Below are 24,725 nucleotides of genomic sequence, written 5' to 3'. Positions count from 1 at the left end.
AATGTAATCTGATCTACTTCGTTCTTACCTTATTAACCTGATGTTAAACTCACCATACTGCCGAGCAAACACCGACATAATGTTTAAACTTCGTAAGAAAATAGATCGGAGACTAGCCCTTTCACCGGTCTTTGCGCCATATTTGCCCGATAGGCTCCGCTTTATTGGCGAGCGGTAGAGCAGCCTGGCTATAGTACAGCGCATAGCGCGTGAGAATAGGCCGAAGGAGATGATAGGTGGTAGACGGGACGGGGTTAGGGGGCCCTCAGTGGGATGCATGATTTGCGCTCATTTGACTCGACCACGCGATACGATGTAGTGTGAACGGGGCACCGCAACGACATTGCTACGTCTTGGATTGGATGAAGATGCATGATAGATGGAAAAAAGTAGAATTCTCCGCCGCACTATTATTGATCAGGATAAAGTGGCAGCCGTGGATTTTAGAGGTATAAAGTTGGCCTCATATCCTTCCCTGGTAGGACTTTTTCCTTTCTCTATCCAAGCCATTTATATCCAAACCAAACAACTATTCTCAAGCTTTTTCAAGGTTCTTTACCTACCACATCTATATTCATCATGTCTCCTTGCACCTGCAACTGCTGCTCTGGCGAGTGCAACTCCTGCTCTTGCTCCAGCTGCAAGGTATGTCATTGATTGCTTATTCCGTATCTTATAATCACTATTACTTAAAGTGGGATACGGCCCTGGGGCGAAAGATATACTAACTACCCTTCTAGCACTAAGCCATCTCACACGCCTTCATCACCGCCATCTTCCTCCCATACGACTCATACCAGACCCGGCCTCCCACTGCTGGCGAACTAGCTCGGGCGCGGGTGTCCTCATTGTCAAGGTTATGAGATGATCCCCTTGTGATTGTTCATGATCGAGATAATGATAGTTATGATCTGCGGATAATAGGGCCTGGAGCCTTGTGGATGGGGTGTTAAGCTTATAGGTTCAGATGAAACCTCGTGAATGTTCTGGTTATTTAGTTTTTAGCCAACTATAAATGTGGTCATATTTTTATCTGTGATCTCGAGTAGTATCTCGATGCTCCGATAAAGGTGATGTGATTCTGCTCATGCAATGAACCGTCTACCTGGCCACCTTTATATTGTATCAAACCTAGATCACTGAGCAACAAGAGCTTACCTTAACATCAAGGAAAAAGAACAGTAGTGTACAAAAGCGCTCAAATTGCAAGTTATCCTAACTAGTGGGATGCATATGAAATAAAAATTCAATACATATAACTATGTGACACCAGATCTATAGATCTAACATAGCCGTCACAGCTCGTCTTTCGAGCGAGGCACAGCATTACCTGCCTCCTCGCCACTTGCACATGCAGCCGGCGAGGTAACAAGCATGGAGTACATACACTTCTCATCTTCCGCTGTCTTCAAGATTTTGTTCTCCTCGCCGCACTCCAAAATAACCTTGGTCGACCGGTTAGGTCCATTCCAGCAAGACTGGCCGCGAGTATACTCAATCATCGTCTTCTCGACATTGATAACCTCACCAGCCTCGTTGACCTCTTCCACGTTCAGGGTTCCAACATGCGAGAATTTGCCCATGGACACAGAATTACCTCCTTTCCTCTGATTCTGCTTGGTCGACTCAAGGAAGCAATGCTCGTACGTATACTCACCCGCATCCTGGGTGATGCAGACCCCCTTGAGTGCGCGGAAGATGGAAGATGGACCGTAGTCCTGCTCAAGGTCAGCACGCTGGTCGCGTAGCTTGTCCTTAAGACTTGCAACAGTGTCTTGTGCGGCCTTAAGGGCATCGCGTGCCCGGGTCACAGCCTTGGATTCAGTGGAAGAATCTTGATCGGCCTTGGGCAGAATGCCGTTTTCTTCAAGGAAGCTCTTGGCAGAAATGACTCTGTCCTCAATGAAGGTGACAAGCGATGGTGGGAGATAAGCAGCGAGCTTGTACACTACAGTTGCCCGTTAGCAAGCTGTACCAGGCGTAACAAGAAACAGAGGAATAACTTACCTAGGTCAGTGTCATGGCATCCATCCTCCTGGTTTTCCCAGTGCTCCCAATTAATACCATTTTCCTCGCCGTCGGCCTTGGAAATCTCATCTAAGTCGCGGTCCAAGGCATCGTTCGAATCCTCGGTACCTTGTTCACGGGCAGCGTAGTCCTCGTAGCTACGGACCGCACGCTTGACACCCTCATCATTGAAGTTGGGGTTATATTCCACCTTGACCTTAGCCAGAATATCCTCAAGCTCCTTCACCCGCTCGAGGGCTTCATCCCGTTGGCGACGCACGTTGACCAAGGCATCGCGTAGCTCATCAACACGGCCCTTGGCCAACTTAGCAAGGGCATTGACCTTGCCTTTACCCTTTCCAGTGCGGACCACCTTACGGTCCTGCTCCTGAGCAAGCTTCAGATCAGCCTCGAGGCTCTGTTCCTTGACCTCAGCAGCCTGGATCTCGATCTCTAGTCCAACAATATGATCCTCAATCTCCTTCTGCTGGCGACCAGCATCGACAAGAAGGTCCTTCTTCTTCCTCAGGGCAGCAGTCATCGACTTTTGGTTCTGCTCCTCCTGCTTCCGCCATTGCTTGCCAATCTCCTTGCATCGGTCTTCACACTTCGTGCCTCCAACACGAGCCCACTCGTCGCTACCATCACAACACTGCTCATAATCACAAATACCATCGTTGATACGCTGGAATGGAACGTATGATGGGCGGTGGCCCTTGTTTTTGCAGTAGAATCCTGGAAGAGCAGGCGCGGTGTCCAAATCGCTATCACCAGGCCGGTCGGCCACTGTTAGCGGCGAATTGCGCGAGATATGCGCGCACGCAGACGTGCCGGGCTCGTCGCTTCCATCAGGGCAGTCACAGTAGTCATCGTTGACGGCCGAGAAGGGGATTTTGACCGAGGGATTCGAGATACAGGTAAATGTCGTCGAGTCCTGGTAGAATTTGGCAACTAAGAATGCTACATTAGTATAATTTCCAGAAGAAAAACGATCAATTGCCTATCGTAGATCACTGCTACATGAACCCGCTGCAGAAACACTAGTGGAGATCTAATAGTCAGGGTTCATATACTTACATTCTGGGGACAAGCCACGGGGACGGGCAGGCTTGTCACTACTAGCCTGTGCGGCCGACCCAGTGGCAGCCAACAACAATAACGACTGAGGCAGTCTCATGCTTGAGGCATTGAGCTTTGTTTGTGGAGGTGCGGAGAGAGCTTCTGGCCAGCTGTTGATAGCGGGCCCGGGCTGGATCTAATCGCCGCTGAGTCATCATGCTATCTCTCAGGCGACTTTATCGTGGCGAAGTGGGAGCATTTTACAACAACTGCAACACAAAATGGGTAATGACGGTGGCAGGTAAGTGACTATGTGATAGATGTGCTACGGAATCGAAATCTCTAACACAAGTATATCTAGTATTCCGACTCGTCGAGAGCTCGTCCGCGAAGCAGCGCGTGCCCCGAGCACGGCGCAAGTAAAAGAGACCCAGCGCGAGCAACAAGAACATTCCTGGACTACCTGTCCGCTCTCTCACAAGTCCCTCTCCCGGCCAATTGTATCAGACTCAGTCGGGAATCTTTACAACAAAGATGCTATAATCCAGTTCCTAATCCCCGGCGACGATGTCGAGGGCATCAGCTCCAAGGCCGACTGCGAAGACATCCTGTGCGGGCGAGTGAAATCGCTCCGGGATGTGGTCGAGATGAAATTTGAAGTCGATACTGAGCTCACCGAGCACCCATCCGGCCGTGCTTATGCGCCCCAGGAGCGCCGCGAGGGCTGGATCTGCCCGATCACCGCAAAGCCATTGGGCCCAAGTGTGAAATCTGTGTATCTGGTGCCATGTGGACATGTATTTGCGGAGGAGGCTATCCGACAGCTTAAAGGCGACAAATGCTTGCAGGTAAGAACCACGCCTTGAATACAAAGGGGAAATAGTGGCTAACGTGTGCTAGTGCAATGAATCCTACACGGAAGAGAACATTATTCCCATCCTTACGACCAAAAAAGAAGATAAGCAACGTCTGATTGCGCGGGGCCATAAACTTGCTGAACAAGGCCTCACGCACTCCCTCAAAAAAGCCCCCGGCTCAAAGAAGCGCAAGAAGAATGCTACCGCTGAGGGTGTGGCTGATGCTCCCGGTACCATAGAGCCTACTGGCTTGGTAGTACCTAAGAAATCGTCAGATTCTAAAAGCAGAAGCAACACTTCCACGCCGGTGCCTAATACTGCTTCGAGCAATGGAATCAAGAACTCTGCTACTTCTTCGCTTACTGCCCGTGTGTTGGCGGAGGAGAATGAGAAGAAGAAGCGCCGAAAGATGATGGGTGGAAATGAGAATCTCGACAGTCTTTTCTCCAAGAAGGACAGTGGGTCCAAGAATCGTGATTTCATGACCAGAGGGTTTTCTATATCATGATCTAAGGATGTTCTATCTTTCTGTGGCGCAGAAGTGGACGCTAGGCCAGAATTGACTGCCTTTGCTTTTCTGTGTGACACAGAGTCATGGGAGGAGTTTGATTTCCGGAGTTCACAGGATTTTTGATGTTCTCCAAAGGTTGATGGTGACTGCAGCATTGTATGCTGGACGGGTAGACTGGTCGACATACTGTACATTCCAGAATTAACATGTACGATTATCTTAAATGACTTGATATGACGAAACGAAACAGGGCACAAAATGCAATTCAATTAACAATTCTAATGTACAAAAGATTGCTCTCAGATAAAGGAAAAAGGACGCCTCCAACATTGTACAAAACATGAAGAGAGGCCTAGGCATTCAGCTCGGTCTTCTTAGCTTGCTTCCAAGGCGGTTGGTGTTTCTGACCAAGGCTCTTGGTGATCAAACCATTCTTGTAGAGCGTAGAAACAATGGCCTTCTTGCGGCCAAGATCTTCATCATTGTCATGGCGGGTCTGGCGGACGTCAAGAATCTTGACGTTAGACAATTCAGAGGCACCATTCTTGTCCATAATCTCATGGAGAAGCACGGGTGTCAATCTCAGGGTCTTTTTGCGAAGTACCTCCTGTGCGCGGAAGACCTCTCCGGTAGTGGTGGAAGAGGAAACGATGTAGTCAGGAATGTGCTGAGACATCAATTTGGAGAGGCGGGCGAAGAACTGGGGTGTGGTTGTTAGTAATGTCGGTTATGAAAAGGTTGAAAGCGGAATACGAACAACAAACTTGAGGTTTCCATCAGCCAGCGGCAGGGTACTAAGGCTGTTCTGCATCTGGGCCTTGGATTCCCGGTTATACAAGCGATTTTCCGCATTGCCAGCTATCTTCTTCAATTTCCTTTGGAAAGCGATCTCGGCTTCGCCGGTCAAATCTCCTGCCGCAACGCGCAGAAGGGCTTCCATTGTTTTGATGCTGGTGAACCGGAGACGGTCACCCCAGTTACCAGACTGACCTTCAATCTTAACCGACTTCAATTGGTCTTGGATCGCTCGGCTGTAGCTGGTTTGGCTAACAACGGTGACTTTCCCCCCAGCATTTGCATCAAGCCGATCTCCACGGCAGCTTGGTGCGCAGCCTTCATATACCCTACAGGCTGTGGGTTGTGGTACCATCTGTTCGATCAACCAAGAGGGATATTGTCAGCAAATCCATTGAGGAATCACACCAGGATTCAGAAGCATTGAATTGGAAACTTGGAATGGACGTACGGCGTGACCTTATCGGCTTTTCCTTTCGAGCCCTGAAGGCGCCATTCTTTCTCCGGGAGATAACCAATCTTGGGCATTCCAACCCAGGTCAGGCTCTCCTCAAGTTCTCCGGGTGGTGCTTGACCCTCTTGAAGACTGAATGGTTCCTCTGCCTCCGGCTTTTCGGGACTCACTTCAGATCCAGGCATGATCTGACTTCCAGAGTAGGGGTCTGCTAGGCCTGGGGGTGTGTCGGTGCCCCAAATCTTGCGCCGAGTGCGCTCGAGGATTCCGGGGGAGGAGTCGGAGGCATAGCGGCGGACTTGCCCGATCGGCGAGATACGGGGGGTGGCTCCAATTCTGCAGCTGGAACAGATGAAGTTTGCCTCCCGTAGAGGGAGGCGCATTGAGGGGCGCATTGTCAAGGTGGGCGCGAGTGTTGTTTGAGAGCGTCAAGCTGGCGGAGTTGGTCTGGACGGAGAAACAAATTCGAGGAAGGAACGGGTCACGTGTCGGTGATCTTAATGCTTGGCATTTCGGTGTTCACTTCGATGCCTCAAGGTCAGGACTTCAACATTGCAAATCGATCATTTCATACAATAGGATTGCATATGGTAATTGAATATATGTCTTTTCAATCTCCTTTTCTCGTTTGAAAAGTTCACGCTCAATGTTGAATGAGATACTCTTCGACGGCTATTCCATGTCGGTACAACTTAGCCAATAACTGTACATAGTATGTACGCTAAAAAAGAAAAAATATAGTACAGTCAGGTCTGATTTGGACTGGTAGCGAGTACATCATACTCAACAAGTAATCTACCCCAGAACACACTCAGATCCTAAACTTACATCTTCGGGGCTACGGACTATAGTCGCACAAAGGAAAAGAATATTGAATCATTCCTAGTATGCGAACTGTATATATGCATGCACCGCTGGTATCATACTACTAAAAAAATAGACAAAAAGAACATTTTCTGTAAATCAAGCCAAAAAATTTACTCGCGAACAAACATGCCCGCCATACCCATACCTGTGCCAATGCACATGCTAATAACACCGATTTCCTGGCCACTACGCTCCAACTCAGGCAACAGAGTAGCCAATTGACGAGCACCAGTAGCGCCGAGGGGGTGACCGATAGCAATAGCACCGCCATTGGGGTTAACCTTAGCCTGGTCGATTCCAAGCTTGCGAACGCTGTAGAGAGCCTGGGAGGCGAAAGCTTCGTTAATCTCCCAAACACCGACCTCCGAAACCTCAACGCCAACAGTCTGCAGAAGCTTAGGGATGGCAACAGCAGGTCCAACACCCATCTCATCGGGGGCACAGCCCGCGACGGCAGACGCGACCCAGCGCGCCTTAATGGAACCAGACAGACCCAGCTCCTCGGCGGTGGAGCGACGCATCAACAAAGCGGCGGCGGCGCCGTCGCTGACCTGCGAGCTGTTACCGGCAGTACTGGCACCGGTAGGCGAGAAAGCGGGCTTGAGCGAGGCCACCTTCTCGAGGGACAAACCGTGGCGGATGCCATCGTCCTGGGAGACAGTCACGTCCTTTGCGGGGGCATCGGGGTCGTTGGGGTCGAGGGTCTTGGTAGTGACCGAGACGATCTCGGAGTCGAAGCGGCCTGCCTTCTGGGCGGCGGAGGCCTTGGCGTGGGACTCGACGGCGAAGGCATCCTGGTCTGCGCGGGAGATACCATAGCGCGACGCAACATTTTCAGAGGTAAGACCCATGGGCATGATGCAGTCGCGAGCGTCCTGGGAGTAGGACTCTTTCAGCTCGGGCCAGAGGACTGTGGGGATGGCGCGAGAGCCGTAGTTGCGGGTCATGGATTCCATGCCACCACCGACACCGACGTTGATGGCGCCAGCGCGGATACCGTTGGCAATTGTTGTGATAGCTGCTAGGCCGGATGAGCACTGACGGTTCATTGTGTTGAAGGGCACGGAGTGAGGGAAGCCGGCATGGATCTGGCCCATGCGGCCGGCTTTGGCGCCGCCCAGTTCTTGCAGGACAGAGCCGATGAGCACATCGTCAATCTGGGCAGGGTCTAGGTTCGGGTTTGCCTTTAGTGTTGCCTGCAGCACGCTGGCGAGCAGCTCTTCTGGGTAGGCGTCCTTGAAACCACCCTTCTTGGCACGGGTAACGGGGGTGCGCAAAGAGGAGAGGATCACAATATCATTGGGGGACTTCTGGAGCACTTGGCGGAGACCGCGGGGAATTGGAGAAGCCATATTTGTATAGATTTGTTGAAGTATTTGGAATTAAGTGAAAGTTGTATACCGAGTGTCGAGGGTATTTCCGGTCTTTCTCGGCGCTGTCAGTTTCGGCTTGAAGATCATGTTCTAGAATAGTTACTCACATCTGTACAATGGCTAAAGTATACAAGAAAGAGAAAAGAAAGAAACCGGCAACTATTAGATCTAAACATCTCCCGGGACACTATTGTTACTTATAGGGAATTGTCGGACAAAATTCCGGGGTCGGAAGTAGTTTGGTCGCCCAGTACCGTTCCTGAGTGGCCGCGGCACTGGAGATCGGCTAAGCGGTTTCCCGCGGACTATGGGGAGCTCAGTTTCAACTTCTAGTTATGTATCCTACATACATAGACTTCTAAGTTTGCTAATATACTCTACAAAATATTTCTCAATAATTTACACTACATAATGCTAATGACAGCTACGCAGCTCCTCCAACGTCGGCTACGAGTTAGAATGGACCCATCGGATCCTTATGTCAGCCACTTCGGATCGGCACTTTGGAACCGGCAATGAAGCCGAAACTAAAAGGAGATATTGCCGAATCAAATATCTTTGGATTCATTCGAGTATTCTGAGATAAACTGATTCCTAACCCTGATAAGGATTTTCTAAATAGTTCCTCATACTTAGTTCTCCGCGAAAGCCATCTTTGCCAGGCATGTAGCCTCCGTGTTGTTCTCCTTGGGGACGAGCCAGAACTTGACCTGGACGACCATCTCGAGCATCACAATACCAGCTTCCGCCAGTTTGAACATATCGGCATTAGCAACTTGAACGCCCTTGCAAGTTTTCCATCCATTGTTCTTCCACTTGGGCAGCCACTCCGTCAGGCTGCGAACGAGGTACTCGGAGTCTGTTTTGATGACAAAGGTAGTCAACGGCATGAGAACCTTGCCCTTGCGCATCATGCTGCGGCGCTTGTCAATGATGGAGGTTGCGTTGCGCAAGGCGCGCAGACAGGCAGTCAATTCGGCGATCTGGGTTGTGTGACTGTGGTTGTCCTTGCCTGGAATGGGCCAAGAGGTATTGCCGCCGTTGCCACGGCCGTAGAATACCCCGATTGCTGAACGTGCTCCAGTCTTTCCAGTGATGCATTCCCCATGGATGGCGATGACCAGGGAGTCTTCGTGGCCTTCGTATTGCTTGCAGTCCCGGCACTTGTGGGTCGAAGTGGGACAGGCAAGACACACCCATGCGCCGATGTCGATTTCCATTTCCTGCAAGGTAAATTTTGCAGGGTATTCGTTCTTAGCATGGAAGCGGCGGTCTGCAGGGGTTATGTTTCTGTTCCTCTTCTCCGGAGAACCAGCTGCATGGTGGGAGTTTCCCTTGGTACTCGGACCATGTGCAGTGGAGCTGTGCACGCAGCCCTCAATTCCCTGGCGATAATTATCAATATTTGGAAGATGGTCTTTGTGAAGTGAGGGTAGGTGAAGTAGGTTATGCTCATGTGGCTTCGAGGTCAGGACCAGTGCTTACTTGAGAGGGATGATGGGCTTTCTGTTTCTGGGGCATCTGAGACCCTCGAGGCACGCGGGCTAATTCCGTCATCTCGGATTCAAGTTTCTCGATCCTCTTTTTCTTCATGTTGATGCGAACAGGAACATGGACTGAAGTCGTGGAAGGCATGACTGAAGATGCGTTTTGAAGAGAGATGAAAAGTGTAGTCAAGGAATTAACCAGAGAGTTGAGGTGAGGAGTGAAGAAAGAAGGGAAGATAAAAATCAAGAGGGGCAGTTAAAAACAAAGATAAATGGGAAAATAAAGAGAAGGACAATCACAATCAAAGCAAGCAGAGTCAAGTGCGAAGTTCAGTGAACGTGAAAGTAAACGCACTTGCTTCTTGCCAATACTTGATGTGGTATATCTCAAATACAATTGTAGGAGCTTAACCACTTACGAGGACTACAGAAGTAAGAGTCTTAGATACATCAAAATAGGAATCAGGATCTGCTTTTATGGATTCTATATTTCATCAAAGTAGAACAAAGAGCTGTAGTTTATCCTGTTTTTCTACGTTAGTTAAAGAACAATGCCCATGCTATTTAAATAACGAACGCTATGATATAGGCAAACCCAAGAGAAAGAAAGGTAGAAGAGGTGTATGTCAAAATTTATGGGTACTTCTTATAAGACGCTTCGATAGAGATGCGCTTCGTAGGATAGAGTATAGAATAGGACTGTCCGGGTGGACGGTGAATTCTGACAATCAATTGATTGGAAGCTAAGAACTAATTAAAAACATGGCGCCTTTAGCGCCGTCTGAACTGACCGAATCAGCGAAAGATCAGGTGGCTGGTATAGCCAGGCACCCGGCGACGGCACTCAGGGCAGTTCCTGCGGGACCCCAAGATGAAGCGAGGCTTCCTGCGGGTTGTCCCGTCAGGACGGCCGAAGTACTGAACTCGTGTGCGCACGCGTGGCGCAGGGAAGTCGCGGGGGTTGAAGGAGAGGGAAGGAGGGCTTCCCGACGAGTCACTTGGTGGCTGCGTCATGCGGCTGTAGTCATACCAAGTTTGGGTGACTACAGCGAAGCCATTCTCGTTCACCGGGCCCACGGTGCGAGTGTATGGGAGTGGCCAATTCACGTTGACAATCCACGATGCATTGTTGGAGGTAGGCAAACGAGGGTTGAACTCGACTGGCGGGGTGGTTCCTTGGGAACCAGAGAAGGGGAATGGGCCCTGGGTGGGTGTGGCCGCGGATCGCTCATTGATGTTGAGCGAGTTGAACAGAGTTTGAGAGATGGGTGAGGGCTGGCCAGGTTCTTGGACCAGGCGGGGAGAAAGATTATCGCCATTGGCGAATTGGGTGAGGGTGGTCTTGGGTGGTTCGTTGATCTTCAGAACCTTGCTGAACAGCTTTGCGGAAATTGGTGAAGGCTGGTTATTCTGAACCAGAGAGGGAGACAAATTATCGCCATTGGCCAGATGGGTTGGCATAGGCAAGCGTTTGAGATCAAGTGGTGCAGGGCGGCAAACTCTCTGTTTTTTAGTTAGTGACTGTGATGGAGTTATATCGGGATATAGTTATATAGTTCACCTTTTCCTTTGGGTGCTCCAGTCTCTCCAGGCCCTCCAGGGGTCGCTTGGAAGAAGACATTATTACCTGGTGGTATTACTAGGTAGAGTACAAGATGATTGTGTAATAGGAAGTTTGAAGTTTAGAGAAAGAACGAGGAAGAAAAAAAACAGTGATGGAAGTATCTGAGTAGATTATATACCTAGGAGGTTGGAATAGGCTATATTCTAACTATTCTGATCTGGAGAACAATAGGGAACTCTCAGAGTGTCAATTAGTTTAGTGAGCTTAATTATATTGTAAACTTGATTAAATTGTTAGCTTAATTGAGCACTTCGGTTGTTCAGTTGTTCATTCATGTTCTATTGTTCTATTGTGTTGTTCTATTAACCATTATCCAATTAGGTCTACGGAGTATATATGATACATCCAACACTACCTAGTTCGACTAGATCACGTAATCCATAAGACAACGAACGGATTTCTGGCCAGTATGACAATTATGGAAGTACATGACATGATATGCAGGTCAGCAGAGAGGAACGATGGTCCTCTCGGTGAAAAAAAAAAGCAGTGGGACAATATGTATAGCACTGTCCCTGTGTGGTCATCCCCGGCCCGGTGATTGGATCTCTCTTGATATGCACTTCATAGGTAAGCCAAGAACAGACTAGATCCCCTACACAGAGAGTACTCCGTACATATTGAGATAGTACATACTAGAATCCAGCTGAGTTTATAAAAATAATAATAAAAATAGAACAAAGCAAAAGGTCAAGGGAAGTACAAAAAGGTGTCCCTTCACCCATGAAATCACTCGGCCCACTTTTGCTTCTCTATTTTTTTGTTCTCGCTACTTTTCCCCTTTGACAACTCTTCGGCCCATATATATGTGAGTCATTTCTACCGATTTAAAAATTGCATTTCAATCCTGGAGAATCATCTTCTTTATAATCTATATAATTTATACTAATTACCCTAGTGTTCTTTGAACATCATGCCTCTCATCAACACTACTGAAGTCAACGAGGACACTCGTGGTATGTGGCAATTGTACTAGAGCCCAATTGCGTGTGATACTGATCGTCTTTTGTTAGTCCTTGGATACGACCCATTGCTGTCGCCCTACTTCTTGCAGAATGAGATCCCTGCGGTAAGTCGACCTTTTAATTTTCCTCAATTCACCCCGCTCTTTGCGGGGCAAAAAATTCCCAAAGCGTACCAACTGACAGTAATTGTCTGTATAGCCCGCTCGTGCCATTGAAACAGTCCGCGCCGGCCGCAATCAAGCAATTGAGATCATCGAGCAGCGCGATGACCGCCTGCTCGTCGTTGTCGGACCATGCTCCATCCACGACCCCGACACCGCACTCGAGTACGCCCGCCGACTTAAGGAGCTTTCCGTAAGACTGGAGAAGGACATCTGCGTGATCATGCGCGCCTACCTTGAGAAGCCCCGCACAACAGTCGGCTGGAAGGGTCTGATTAACGATCCCGACATCGACGAGACCTTCAACATCAACAAGGGTCTCCGCGTGTCCCGTAAGCTGTACACCGACCTGACCAGCACCGGACTTCCCATCGCCTCAGAGATGCTGGACACCATCTCCCCACAGTACCTGGCGGACCTGATCTCGCTGGGCGCGATCGGCGCCCGCACCACCGAGTCCCAGCTTCACCGCGAGCTCGCTTCAGGCCTGTCCTTCCCCATCGGCTACAAGAACGGCACCGACGGCAACCTGACCGTCGCCGTGGACGCCATCGGCGCCGCCTCGCACCCCCACCGCTTCCTCGGCGTCACCAAGCAGGGTCTCGCCGCCATCACCAAGACCGCCGGTAACGAGCACGGCTTCGTCATCCTCCGCGGTGGAAACCGAGGCACCAACTATGACCGCGCTAGCATCCAACTCGCCCGTGAGGCTCTCCGCTCCAAGAAGCAGCGTGAGGTCCTCATGGTCGACTGCTCGCACGGTAACTCTAACAAGAACCACCTTAACCAGCCCATCGTCGCCAAGGAGGTCTCCGATCAGCTCCGTGAAGGCCAGACTGCTATCATCGGTGTCATGATCGAGTCCAACATCTACGAGGGTAACCAGAAGGTTCCCCCCGAGGGACCCGATGCTCTCCTCCGCGGTGTCAGCATCACTGATGCTTGCATCAACTGGGAGATGACGGTCGAGGTGCTCGAGGATCTTGCTGATGGTGTTCGCGCTCGTCGTGCTGCCCAGAAAACACAGCAATAGAAGATTCTCTTCTCTAGATGCCCTTCTTGTCTCTGATTTTCATAGCTCTTCTTCCGCGAAGGGGAGGGAGAACGGGATTGGCATAGATACCTCGTTTCGGTGCCTGTTGTTTCTTTTTTCTCGGGTTTTCAGCGGTTTCCTTTGTACCTTTTTTTTTCCTGCTCGCTCCTTGGGAAGCCCCCTTGGAGTTCATGTGTGAATGTGTAGTTGGTGTCAAAAACAAATATGAGGGTTTTGCGTTTAGTTGGGACTGAGGATTTCATTAGTATGAGTGGCCAAAAAAGTTTTAGGAATATGATCAAAGGCTGAATCTGCTCTTTATATTTTTCTAGGGTCTATTCCTCTACTTATAAGAATCCTTTATTTTTTTCTCCCCCCTGCTCCACTACATGCATGGACCATGTGTCGTTTCTAGCCGCGGCAAAGCGCTTCTCCGGTGCTGAAGATGGGTCCCTTCCTCTTTGGGGATTAGTGCACAAAATTAGAGTAGAAGGGGCCGTTTCAGTGAAAATCATGGTCAAAGAAGTGATCTACTAGGTAGTGGGGTGGTAGCCAGTACCTAAATGTAGTATACACCATAGGAGGCTACATTGTAGATGGGATCTGAAGATGGAATAGAAATGAGATAGAAGCAGATCTATGTACTGTACACGATATACATGGAAGCCTGTCCGTCCACTCCCTTCGGAATGTTAGGAAAGACTATACTGACTAGGAACACATTCCAGAAAGATAAAAGCACAAAACGCCGTAAACCCCCTGGGAGAATGAAAGCGGGCCACGAGAAAAGATCGCAGCTTGCTATGCAAGAGAAAAAAAGGTAGTGCAGATGACAAGAGGTGAAAACCGACGGAGGGAAAAATATGGGTCTAGATTACGCCCGTTGGTAGATGATGAAATCATATCAGCAAGGTTGCATCCAAGGACAGGTTATGCCCTTACGCCAATCGACCCATTCATTCCGTCCTTCTTTTTGTTTGCTTGGAGGACCAAAAATGGCATCCATCTACCGGCCCGTCAACCAGCTAGTCCAGCTCGATGTCTTGGCCTTCGCAGCTTGTTCCACGTTCTCGGCCATCACATCCAACTGACCGGGCAAAGGAGCGCCAGTTTTCGTCGCAGCAGCATTCATAGCTTCCTTGGCCTGCACGGCCTCCATAACACTGCCCTGGGTGTTGTTGGTACCCTCAATAGCCAAGACAGGTGCGGATGCTGATGCAGCAGAGGCACCGCTGTCCTCCATGTTCAGCTTCTCGAAGAGGAATCGCTTCGCTTTGGCCCAGGGCTTCTGTGCCTTCTCCTCCTCGCGCTTTTGCTTCATAATTTCGCCGATCTTCTCCTTCTTCAGGAGCTCTTGCTGCTCAATAGTTGCGGTGCCGTTGGCGCAGGCGATCTCGGCCTGGTTGAGAGTCTCGAGTTCCTTTGCGATCCAAAGCGTGCGTTGGCGGCGGTTATAGAGCGTGAGCGAGATCATAGAGTAAACTGTAAGAACACCACAGACACCTAGTACAATCCAGAAGGATTAGTATAAGTCCGGTAGGGGTCAATTGGGGGGGGTCCGTTGCCGGTCATCGCTGACTCGGATTTTGGAGGATCGTATGTTGTGTTGCGGGTGTTTTGCTCCTCATATTCCACGGGGCAGGAAACATACCGGACGCGGCAATCAATGTGTAAACCATTCCCTTGTGTGCTTTATTGGCAAACTTCCGTCCAGACTCAATCCATCGATCCGTACCACTTCCAGTTGCCTGTGCCTTCCGAGTAGCCCGTGCCTGTGCTCGCAGTCGTTCCACCTTCTCCTTGGGAGTCTCCGGTTGACCACTCGGGCCAAGTTGCTGTGGTGATGGCTTCTTGTTGGAGGTCTTGTTCCCAAAGTCTGGGGCCTGGAACGCGCCGCCGGTCTTGGAGTTGGCGTAGGGCCCTGTGGCCGTGAACCGCGTTGCGTCTGCGGCGGATCGGGACATGTTGGCAGTTGCCGGTTTCGGGGGGGGAGACCTCAGGATAGGGATTGGAAATCAAATTAATATTACTGCAAATTGGCCGGAGGCAATTGGAGGGCCGTGGTGGGGTGATGGAGCTGGAGGCAGTTGATAAACCGGGGGATTTACAGGTTGAAGGTAAATTTTCACGGGAGAATGCGCCAAGACATTCAACAGCTTCAACTGGTATGACTTTCATCTGATTTCGGTCCTTTCGTACTTCTCATTTTGGGGGGATTCGTAATTTATATGCTATCAGTAAATTATCTCACTTACTCTTTGTGTTCAAAAATTGACTTGTCTCTCTAATCACACTTTTTTCCATCCCTGCTCTGCATATGTATCCTTCGTCGACCGTCTTTGGAACACTTGACATTTACATCGATCTCCACTCGCCGCTCTCACTTTTAGTTATCAACAAAGACCTCCGGGGTTTTTACATTGATTAAAAACTTTGGCGCCACCTGCACATCTCCCAAAATTCCATTGGGAAACTACTTGTTCAATATGGGAGACAGCTCCTACAATGCCTCGGATCTGAACTCAGTCCTCAACACCTTGTCTAGTCTAGCTTCTCAGGGTCAGGGCAGCACTAATCAACATATACCCACACTTAATCACCCGCCAAAAGCCACAACATCTCAATCCAAGCCGTCCGAGGATCCACGACCGCCAAGGATAACGAGACCGCCCACCACTTCTACATCTACATCTGACTCGTCAACCATCACAACTTGGCCCGCAGCACTGCGACATGTGATGCGAACTGTGGGTCAAAACGAAGAGACTCAAGCGCGCATCCGCGGTATGATCCGAAGTCAACACCGCCATGAACAACAATGGTTCCATGCCCGTGAGGCATTATTGAAGCAGCAGCAGGGCCGCCCTGAGAAACAGAGGGAGCTAGATGCAGTCCTGTGGGTCTATCTCTATGCTCGGCTTTATTTTACTATTGACTAACCACCAACGCTAAACAAAAAGGAGATCGATTGGTGCCCCTGTTAAAGAGGACGATGGCTCAGTATGTTCTTGATGTCTCTTTCCAATACTTGTCTGCTCTGACTAATTATAATTAGACTGAAAAGGAACTTGCCGCAGAGATTGCTACCTACGATGCAAAGGTTCATAGGGCAGCCGTGCAAATGGGAGATGCTATCATTGCTGAATTGCGCGGTCTGGGTATTCCGTTCTTTACGCTTCGGAAGGAGCTAGTTCAGGATATTCCATCGAACATAGAAGGCTCACAGCCCCGGAGCCAGGCGGAGTTCACTGGAAGCAGCCCATTACCAATTACCAAATCTGAGCTTGTGAAGTCGCAGCAACGCATGTTGGAATTGCTAGAGGATCTGTGTAAATAGTGGGTTACTTCTTAGAATCCGCTATCTACCTTGGATTATCATCCACTTGGGTGTGGATGAAAGTCTTGGTGATGGTCGAGAATGAGGATCACCTTCAGAATTCTTGATTTAATCTACAAAACGGGAGTTCTTTGAAACCGGAATTTTTACCATGGTGTATGTATGCGCAACTAAAAACATCCTTTGATATATTTCTAGGCTAAACCATACGCACAATCACCTCCAATGAAGCTAATATCATCAAGCAAAACTTGACCTGTAACTGAAGAATCCTCTGAATCACAAGCAGCGACTATGCTCAAAATCTCATTCTCCCTCTTCGGCACATAGCTCCCCGAGACCTCCGTCCACTCCCCAAAATTGAACAGCTGCGCCGAGGCGATGCTGCCGATTGTTGCATTGCGGCCCATGTACACATATACCGAACAGTACTCTGAGCCAGAAGGAGACGGAACCTGAGCCTGGACACTGAATTTATACTCCGTGTGAGGCTTGAGGTGTCGTAGGCCCTGGGAGATGGCGTTGCCGCGGTTTCCTACTGCTGTTTGGAGATTACTGTTCATATCACTGGGTTAGTATCTGATATTGCAGTTTGACTATGCTAGAGGTGAAGATAGGCATGCTTACAGGTAATAATCACCACTGTATGCAATTTCCCCATTGCCTATTTTGGCCACATTCACGGTAGACACATGCCATGGAGCCAGGACGCCTGTTTCAAAAGAAGGATTTGACACGGCGTTGCATGCAGAGAGAGACATGATTGTTAGAATGTCGAATCAACGAGATTGAAATTGAAAACTGTGAATGAAATCATGACAGGAAAGAAAATGCGGCTGCTTTTGTAGTGCACCTACCCAAGCTTGTCAGCTTATATTTAAGACACTTTTGTGGGGGCTGCTGATGATCTACAAGCAGGGCTACATATTCAGTCACTTTCAAGCCGCTTTTACAATTTTACAAAAACAGCTCGTATTATAGTTCAAAATAAGCTTTGAGGGGGGGCTCTGTATTCTGACCGTTGAAACTTGGCCTGTTGGTGATGAGGTCTATATTGGTCTTACATATGGATTGGTGCAAATTTTTAGCATAGACCGTCTTTTCCAGCGTTGTATTCAGGGTAAGTCAAGGAAATTCGGCATGCTACGCCCACATGTCTAAATATACATTGTACCTTTCAGTAGATGTTATACATGCAGAAGTGTAGACTACATCTTGTAGCATAAGAGCTATGACCACCTGACCATATTTCCATATGTCTTATATTAAATCAAGTTGACACTGTACATAAAGTCATTTCCGTGATTTTTGAACGTATGGGGACCAAGTCTCCTCGCCTCTCAAGAAGGGACACGAACTGCTCTTCATTTTACTCATTTCCTGTACCGGTCTCTACGACCTGCTCAGAAGTGAGGATATTATCTCTATGCTCTACTAGAAGATGGTGCATTCTGCCACGGATAATATTCCTTTGCTGCATTGACAATTTTATTTGTAAATCCCTGTCTTTTAGGCAACTAGCATAAATCATCGGCTATCTCACGGACAACGCTACGTAAGCTATACCCTTGATTCGACCTTAAACTATTTTTATATCAACAGGATTTGATGGGGATACTACCACCGAAGGCCGCCCATCATTATCACTAGGCTGCTCCACCGAGGAAGTTTCCCAACATGGCACCGTGACTTTAGTGGAAATGTGGTCTTCCTTGGTCCCCCAATCCCACCAGTCGAGCTCTGTCCCACTAAACTGGCAGCGAATAATATCGCCAGCTTCTGCCTCACTGGGAATCTCGTATGTGATAGTCGACGACCAGACCTCTCCAGGACGAAGACAAACAAAATGTCGATGCTGGCTAGGAGATATTTCCTTGTCGAGATCATTAAATATCCCAAAGCCACAACCACTATATGAGCATTCTGTCCATGAAATTTCACTCTAGAGGTAACGATCAGTCGTTTTGAGAAGGACAGTATGAAGGACAATAGGTCTAGACTTGGTAGAATTGCCTTCGTGGTAGGTGATGTGGATAGTTAAAGGCATTTCCCCACGCCGACCTGTGGCGGTTAATGGACCTTCGAGCTTCACAGTTAGTATTGGTATATCTTGTTTAACAGTGGATGTTAGAGCATTCAATGATAAGAAATTGGAAGTATTCTTACGCAGGAGTTAACATGCTTATTGGTAAGCCTGAAGCTGGAGGTGGCTTCTCTCCTTCTCGTACGGTAAACGATAGGCGAGGACCCCCGGGAAGGACTAGATCGGGATGTTCTGGCATCTGAGTCTGATAGAGTTGATCGCAAGTTGAATTCCAGGCCCACCTCGTAGTTTTTGCGCCTGGCCACAGCAAAGTGTACGACTCGCCTGGCCTCAAGTACTCTCGGTAGCGATCTGACAGCACATCTACCCATTGGTGTAGCTGACCGGGATGATTTTCAGCAGAAGAAAAGCGAATATTGGTTGAGAGATTGGCTGGCGGCCGAGAATGCACCGGAAGTTCAACTTTCCGTGGGCCTTGGGAACTATGGTGGAGGAGAATGAAGCCAGGTGCACGAAAGTCGTAATCATGCGGACTCCACGAGACAAAACATGGTTCCTCATTATCCACACATTTGAGAATGACCTGAAAAAGATATGTCGATCCCAGCAAAAGCTCGTCTTTCCCTCTCAACTCCAAAGAGATTATTGGCGTACTAGGTCTATCAGAGAGCTCAGCGACAATGCATTCTGAGGCAGGGATAGACTCACACGCGATTCTTCTCCGTCCATATCAGGTATGGAGCTAATTTTCCATAATGTTGCGTTCACCAAGTGCGAATGAGGCAATTTGCCATCGCGGAGTTAAAGTCGTGGGTAGAGTCGCAGAGTCAGGTCTTATCCTCAATGGATGTGGACGGGCACCGCTTGGGCACCTCCCTAGAAGGGGTAGTGCTAATTTGACTGGGTATGGATGGATACTCTGGCTAGTTAGATACTTTTCCAGGTAGGTAAGTACTAACAAGAATAGACCCTAAGCGCCCTAAAGCGTCATGGTAAAGTCGCTTTTAACCTGCTTTCCAAAAAGATAAATGTAGCTATTGCGGTTCTGAATAGGCTTTGAGAGAGGCTTCATTCTCTGATCATTGAAGCCTGGTTAATGGTGAGGTATCGATCTTGTAGATCGGGACAAATGCTTAGCGTGTGCCGTCTTCTATAGTGGTGTACTAAGTTATAATAACACCGGCCCTGGACGATGTCACTCTGATGTTTAGTAAGATTCCTTGAATCGCCCTGCTGAATTTTTGCTCTTGTTTAATTTCTACCAATTCGAGGCTGGTTACTCAGTCCTAGCGCTTGCCTTTTTATCAAGTATAAGCTTTCTTTTGCGTCTCCAAAAAGCATAACTGTCAGCCACGATCAAATACGCAGACCTCCCTGGTTGCCGCTGTTCCCGGCCACTTAGCCGGCCCTAAAGTCCTGCTCGAGCCTTTACTGGTTATTCTAAAAGGTCCAATACAATAATCTGTTGATACAAAGAAGTCAACATCTCAATGCATATACAAAGTACTCGTCAATCGAAACAATCAATAACCTATACAGATCTCAGGCTTTTTGAAACATTTTAATATCATAGTTAGGTTGAAATATGGGCAGAAAGCCAGGCAGTCAGTCCCGAAGATAGGCAAATACAAGGTTTGACAAGTAAACACCTATCACTCTTTTTATCCTAACATCCACAGATCTGATTGACACAATCACCTGCCAAAAGAGCAACTCAAGTGGTTAATAATATATTGAATCGGTGCTGCACGATATGTGTCCGGCGTGGGGAATGAAAGCTCAGTGGTATTGGCATCGAAGGTCATCTGCCGTGGGTTTGAGAGGGAATACGAAGGCCAGTAGTGGGTGTGGGTGGTAACTATGAAACGCGAACCAGTTAACCTCAATGAGCATTGCCATAAAGAATCCAACGAAAGCAGCCAATATGCGGTAATGAAGGCATGAAAACTTACCATCAACACCGTTGGGATCTCCATCAACAACAAAGTTCACCCAGTACATTAACATGATATTTGATAGTTCCTTATAACTTCGGGGCGTGTTGGCAAATGGCAATTCCTCATATCCAAGACCTAGAATGTTGTAGAACATGAATGACACCTTGGTGAAATGAGCTACTCCACTTGATAGCGGCATCCCATTGGGCCTCACATTGAACATGTAACTCCAATTGGGAACGTTGTGCTGGGCCAATATTTGACTGGTCAACCGGCGAGGCGCGTGCCACATCAGGTCAGTGATAAAGGCCGAAATGCGTTTGTACTGGAAACCAAGTGCCGCGGATGGTCGACCTTCCAATGTCGATGGGATTCCAATGGCAGGGATGTCTGGATACAGTGCCGCGATTGCGCGCACAGTGGCATTGTCAGAGGTCCATTCTCTCACTTGGGCATAGAAATCTTCATTCGTGTTGACGCCTGTGATGGAGAAAATTGTGGCTTCGTCATGATTTTGACCATGCAACACTGGCACTTGGATGAAACGTCCAGCAACAAGGGCCTCTCGAGCATTCTCTCGAATAAAGTCTCCGTCGATCTCCATACCCCAAGATGGAATTGAGGCTGTCACATTGCTGTTGAAAACGGCGAAGAGGAGTTCAACAGGCACGGTACGAAGACATGCCAGTGTATCAGCTGCTGTGCTGCAATTTGTGGCCCGGAGAATGTCGCGGTAGTAGACATCCCATTCCTTTGGAGTGTTGTATCGGTATGGATTAATGGGACCCCCGCTTTCCAATGACACCTCGGAAGAGACCTTGGTCTTGACCGCCGTATGAAATCAACTGAGCTCCCGTACTTTCTGCTCCTGCACTCTCACCCCAGATAGTAACCATGGAAGGATCTCCTCCAAACGCGGCGATGGTTTCATGGATCCAGCGAAGCGCCAATTGTTGATCCTTGTACCCAAGATTTCCAACGCCAGAATTCACGATAGCCGAGCCATACATGAAGCCAAATAGTTGCAACCGATAGTTGATATTGACCCCGATGAATGGCTTTCCAGCAGCAACGGATTTTTGGACAAGGAAGGTCATGTTGTAGGTGGGGTCTTGGGTTGATCCCGTTGTATGACCTCCACCGTGGATCCATACACCAACGGGCAGTTTGTCGCCTGGCTTGACGCCGCTGGGCCGTACCACATTGAGATTCAAACAGTCCTCCGAATATGTCATTTTGGGGAACTGGAGCGCCCCGAATTTGTAACAGGCTGAGGAGAAGGTAGTGGCATCGGCGGTTCCGCCCCATGGTGTGTTGAGAGGGACCGGGTTGCGGAGGCGTAGATCGCCCACTGGCGGCTGAGCATAAGGCATTCCTATGAAGAAGTCTTGGTCATACTCAGCATTGTAGCGACCAGTGTATGTTCCATTCCTGACGATGGCGGTGGGAATTTCATCCTGTCTAGCCATCAATGGGCTCGCCGTCGTCAGGTGGTAGAGCACCGCTCCAAGGAGCCCAAGCTCCAGAGTAAAAAGCAGCATTGAGAATTAAGCGTAAGGATTAAGAGAGTGATGAATACAAATGAATATCTGACAATTGATTTAACAAGTAGGTTGATACCGAGCTAGAAACTAGATGGTCACATACATATTCTTCATAGGTGTAGGGATATAGATATCCACGGATCTACAAAGATGCCAAGTTCCATCGGAGAATAATCCAGAAACAAACCTGCCCAGGTGTCGACTCGTAACGTTAAAAATAATTTATACGCCATCTAGTTTACCTACGTGTACCTAGGCGGGTACGATTCGCCTGACCAATAATCCAACACATTGATGGGTCTTCTGGATTCACCATTTAAAGACATCCTAGAACATATCAAATGATGTATATTGTAGATAGGAACCAACCCTGAATTAAGGGTCTGCATATTGATGACATTTCTTATATAATTGGTGGATAGGACCTCTCTCGGGAGCTTGGAATGCCTAAGTGGGGAAATGCGTAAGCTGTCAGCAATCTGCATTAGCGCCGGCTTGGGACCCGACAGAAAGCCAATGCCACTAACCTGACGAAATCTATAGAGCTAGGCTCTCATATTATCCTGATGCCCCTGAAAGACAAACAAAATAGACCCATCCATTCGCCCGATCATGCAGGTTGCTTTCTACGTTGTACTCGGTTTTTCTCGTCCTCCAAGTTGCATCACTCTTGGCAGTAGCACTCCTGCTGTGGAGAAAAATGTAGTTAGTGGTGTAGGCATTCACGATGTGATCTGGAAGACTAAGCTTGTGGCAGCAGGTCAGCAATAATGCATAAAAGACTATGAGATCTCCAAGCCTCATGGCGTGCGAATTATCTTTTGTTTGCCTGTCTTCTTGCTAATCTATGTTACTGTTCACGCTGAATGAAGATCAAGTCGATCAATGAAACTAAATAAAATTCTATAATCGGTACAGTTCTCGAGCTTTCTAATTCCAAAGCATCATGTTTGTTCTCCCTTTTTCTCGAAGACCTCACTCATATCATCAATATGAATATGCAAAGTAAGCCACAGAGCATCATGTTCCTAGATTCGGTCGACGACAATTCGGCAGCGGAGGAAGGAGTCGAAGAAGTCGCAGGAGTTGAAGGCGATGAGGATCTCAATGAAAATGAGGTCACAGAATTAGGTAGCACCTTGGTACAGTCGGTAAGTCGGTTGATGTTGTTGACACCAAGAAGGCTAAGGCGTACATATGCCACCGAATAGTCGGTATTCCAGACTGTCTGTCCGAAGGTGGTATCCTAGAAGAGTATGATATCCTTTTAGCATTTGAAAGAGGCATTGGGGTTGGAACTTGGGAGATGAGGGCAAGACTAACCGTAAATGCGGTAAAACGTGAGGAAGTGCCATCAGCCAGAGAAAGTGCTTCATCACTTGCCAGCCGGAAAACGCCTCTGATACATTGCATAAAATTAGTTTCTCAGATTGTTGATGCTTTTATTATGGTGCAACCTTACGAAGGGGGTTCAGGCATCGCCATCTCGAGGTAGAAATTCATATCCCAAACTCCTGGCGTAGAATCCAATGGTTGGCCTGCCCTCGAACGATCAACAAATGATTGCCGAGCAACAGTATGCGCTCCAAGCAAAGCGCCAAGATCCCGTGCTGTAAAGGTCTTGTTTTGAAAGAGCTCAATGAGAAACGTTGCATCGGTTGCGTTGTTGTTCGGTATGAGACCCGTGGGGTTCGCTTCTCGGCGGTCACGGCGTCCTACCAAAGTCAGCAACCTAGGACCCAGAGGGCAGGTTACAGTGGCGACATTGTGCATAAACTGCACCAAATCAGCCGCAGTGACATCGTGTCTGGAATATTTATCCAATAACTGCAATGCCCTAGTTCGAACCTCTTGAAGGCCATTGTTCTCTGGTCGATTGATCTCATCCGGGCTTAGCAACAAGCTACCATCAGCGCCACCAGGGCCACTATCTTTGGACCATGCCCCAGCGTCATGGAACCCGAGTCTCACAGAGGCTCGAGCAAGGCTATTACATGTCCCATCTTCATTAAGAAACAACTCGACCAATTCTTCCTGTATAAAGTCCCAGACGCAACATGAATCAGCCCGACAGAGGGCAGTTCCCAGGTTACCAGGGCGATTATAGCTCTACCGAAAGCTGAGTTGAGTGTACACATAATTGGGGCAAATAAGGCGAACCTTTTCCTCTTGGTTTTCGCATGATCCAACATTTGTGATACATTCTCGAACTTGTCTCCCAACTGCGGTCGTGGCACCATCAGTCAAATCTCCAATCATCTCACTTCTTTCATCTGTCGATTGCCGGCGTTTTATGTCGTTCAGAAGTGTGTCCATCCCAGGAAATCCTGAGGCAATCCCGAGGGATAAGAAGAGCAACACTGTGTACTTCATGGTATATCGTTGAGTAAACCTCTATGAATAGAGACCAAGCGCATAGGTATGGAAGATTATTTGGCAGACAATAAAAGCCCTCTAAATACTGGCGATGGTATGACCAGCGCAACCAGCGCAAAGACGCGCCAAAAATAAACGGCAGGGAGAACCATACAGCCATTGCCAATATCAAAAGTGTCAGAAGTCTGTTGCCTGGAGTCTTGGAAGTTCCTTGGCAGCAACAGACCCGCAACTCCCTTAACATAGCCAATGTGAAATTCTGAGTTACTAGTAAACTACAGGTGACTTTGGAGT

The 24,725-nt window shown here is 48.5% G+C and overlaps 12 protein-coding genes across 12 annotated transcripts; 3 read left to right on the top strand and 9 right to left on the bottom strand.

Annotated features, from left to right (window-relative positions):
* Positions 1-1,295: 1,295 nt before the first annotated feature.
* On the bottom strand, positions 1,296-3,184 carry N7479_010867 (uncharacterized protein; the record flags this gene model as incomplete). Its single annotated transcript, XM_057258558.1, has 3 exons — positions 1,296-1,948; positions 2,008-2,958; positions 3,085-3,184. 3 exons carry the CDS (start codon positions 3,182-3,184, stop codon positions 1,296-1,298), a joined length of 1,704 nt encoding a protein of 567 aa, XP_057106016.1.
* Positions 3,185-3,347: 163 nt separating this feature from the next.
* N7479_010866 (replication termination factor 2) lies at positions 3,348-4,431 on the top strand (the record flags this gene model as incomplete). The annotated part of the gene is made up of 3 exons (XM_057258557.1): positions 3,348-3,367; positions 3,428-3,914; positions 3,967-4,431. 3 exons carry the CDS (start codon positions 3,348-3,350, stop codon positions 4,429-4,431), a joined length of 972 nt encoding a protein of 323 aa, XP_057106015.1.
* A 355-nt stretch (positions 4,432-4,786) lies between these two features.
* On the bottom strand, positions 4,787-6,078 carry N7479_010865 (mitochondrial 54S ribosomal mL50 protein; the record flags this gene model as incomplete). Its single annotated transcript, XM_057258556.1, has 3 exons — positions 4,787-5,134; positions 5,192-5,558; positions 5,681-6,078. The coding sequence occupies 3 exons, from the start codon at positions 6,076-6,078 to the stop codon at positions 4,787-4,789; spliced, it is 1,113 nt and encodes a 370-aa protein (XP_057106014.1).
* A 582-nt stretch (positions 6,079-6,660) lies between these two features.
* N7479_010864 (uncharacterized protein) lies at positions 6,661-7,902 on the bottom strand (the record flags this gene model as incomplete). The annotated part of the gene is made up of 1 exon (XM_057258555.1): positions 6,661-7,902. One exon carries the CDS (start codon positions 7,900-7,902, stop codon positions 6,661-6,663), a length of 1,242 nt encoding a protein of 413 aa, XP_057106013.1.
* A 653-nt stretch (positions 7,903-8,555) lies between these two features.
* Positions 8,556-9,558, bottom strand: N7479_010863 (uncharacterized protein; the record flags this gene model as incomplete). The annotated part of the gene is made up of 2 exons (XM_057258554.1): positions 8,556-9,308; positions 9,409-9,558. The coding sequence occupies 2 exons, from the start codon at positions 9,556-9,558 to the stop codon at positions 8,556-8,558; spliced, it is 903 nt and encodes a 300-aa protein (XP_057106012.1).
* A 647-nt stretch (positions 9,559-10,205) lies between these two features.
* On the bottom strand, positions 10,206-11,031 carry N7479_010862 (uncharacterized protein; the record flags this gene model as incomplete). The annotated part of the gene is made up of 2 exons (XM_057258553.1): positions 10,206-10,913; positions 10,972-11,031. The coding sequence occupies 2 exons, from the start codon at positions 11,029-11,031 to the stop codon at positions 10,206-10,208; spliced, it is 768 nt and encodes a 255-aa protein (XP_057106011.1).
* Positions 11,032-11,947: 916 nt separating this feature from the next.
* On the top strand, positions 11,948-13,193 carry N7479_010861 (3-deoxy-7-phosphoheptulonate synthase; the record flags this gene model as incomplete). Its single annotated transcript, XM_057258552.1, has 3 exons — positions 11,948-11,990; positions 12,048-12,103; positions 12,198-13,193. 3 exons carry the CDS (start codon positions 11,948-11,950, stop codon positions 13,191-13,193), a joined length of 1,095 nt encoding a protein of 364 aa, XP_057106010.1.
* Positions 13,194-14,199: 1,006 nt separating this feature from the next.
* N7479_010860 (cytochrome c oxidase assembly protein COX14) lies at positions 14,200-15,157 on the bottom strand (the record flags this gene model as incomplete). The annotated part of the gene is made up of 2 exons (XM_057258551.1): positions 14,200-14,696; positions 14,845-15,157. 2 exons carry the CDS (start codon positions 15,155-15,157, stop codon positions 14,200-14,202), a joined length of 810 nt encoding a protein of 269 aa, XP_057106009.1.
* Positions 15,158-15,679: 522 nt separating this feature from the next.
* Positions 15,680-16,530, top strand: N7479_010859 (DUF2458 domain-containing protein; the record flags this gene model as incomplete). Its single annotated transcript, XM_057258550.1, has 3 exons — positions 15,680-16,089; positions 16,154-16,193; positions 16,249-16,530. The coding sequence occupies 3 exons, from the start codon at positions 15,680-15,682 to the stop codon at positions 16,528-16,530; spliced, it is 732 nt and encodes a 243-aa protein (XP_057106008.1).
* A 194-nt stretch (positions 16,531-16,724) lies between these two features.
* On the bottom strand, positions 16,725-17,291 carry N7479_010858 (carbohydrate binding domain-containing protein; the record flags this gene model as incomplete). Its single annotated transcript, XM_057258549.1, has 2 exons — positions 16,725-17,085; positions 17,158-17,291. The coding sequence occupies 2 exons, from the start codon at positions 17,289-17,291 to the stop codon at positions 16,725-16,727; spliced, it is 495 nt and encodes a 164-aa protein (XP_057106007.1).
* Positions 17,292-20,353: 3,062 nt separating this feature from the next.
* Positions 20,354-22,052, bottom strand: N7479_010857 (Carboxylesterase type B; the record flags this gene model as incomplete). Its single annotated transcript, XM_057258548.1, has 2 exons — positions 20,354-21,262; positions 21,315-22,052. The coding sequence occupies 2 exons, from the start codon at positions 22,050-22,052 to the stop codon at positions 20,354-20,356; spliced, it is 1,647 nt and encodes a 548-aa protein (XP_057106006.1).
* A 982-nt stretch (positions 22,053-23,034) lies between these two features.
* Positions 23,035-24,428, bottom strand: N7479_010856 (heme peroxidase; the record flags this gene model as incomplete). The annotated part of the gene is made up of 4 exons (XM_057258547.1): positions 23,035-23,301; positions 23,379-23,454; positions 23,518-24,164; positions 24,216-24,428. The coding sequence occupies 4 exons, from the start codon at positions 24,426-24,428 to the stop codon at positions 23,035-23,037; spliced, it is 1,203 nt and encodes a 400-aa protein (XP_057106005.1).
* Between the last annotated feature and the right edge of the window lie 297 nt (positions 24,429-24,725).

The sequence above is a fragment of the Penicillium vulpinum genome (assembly GCF_028829585.1).
Source record: "Penicillium vulpinum strain IBT 29486 chromosome Unknown utg000004l_segment0_segment0, whole genome shotgun sequence".
Classification (NCBI taxonomy): Eukaryota; Fungi; Ascomycota; class Eurotiomycetes; order Eurotiales; family Aspergillaceae; genus Penicillium; species Penicillium vulpinum.
Note: the sequence above shows the minus strand (reverse complement) of the source record. Positions and strands in the feature narration are given on the sequence as shown.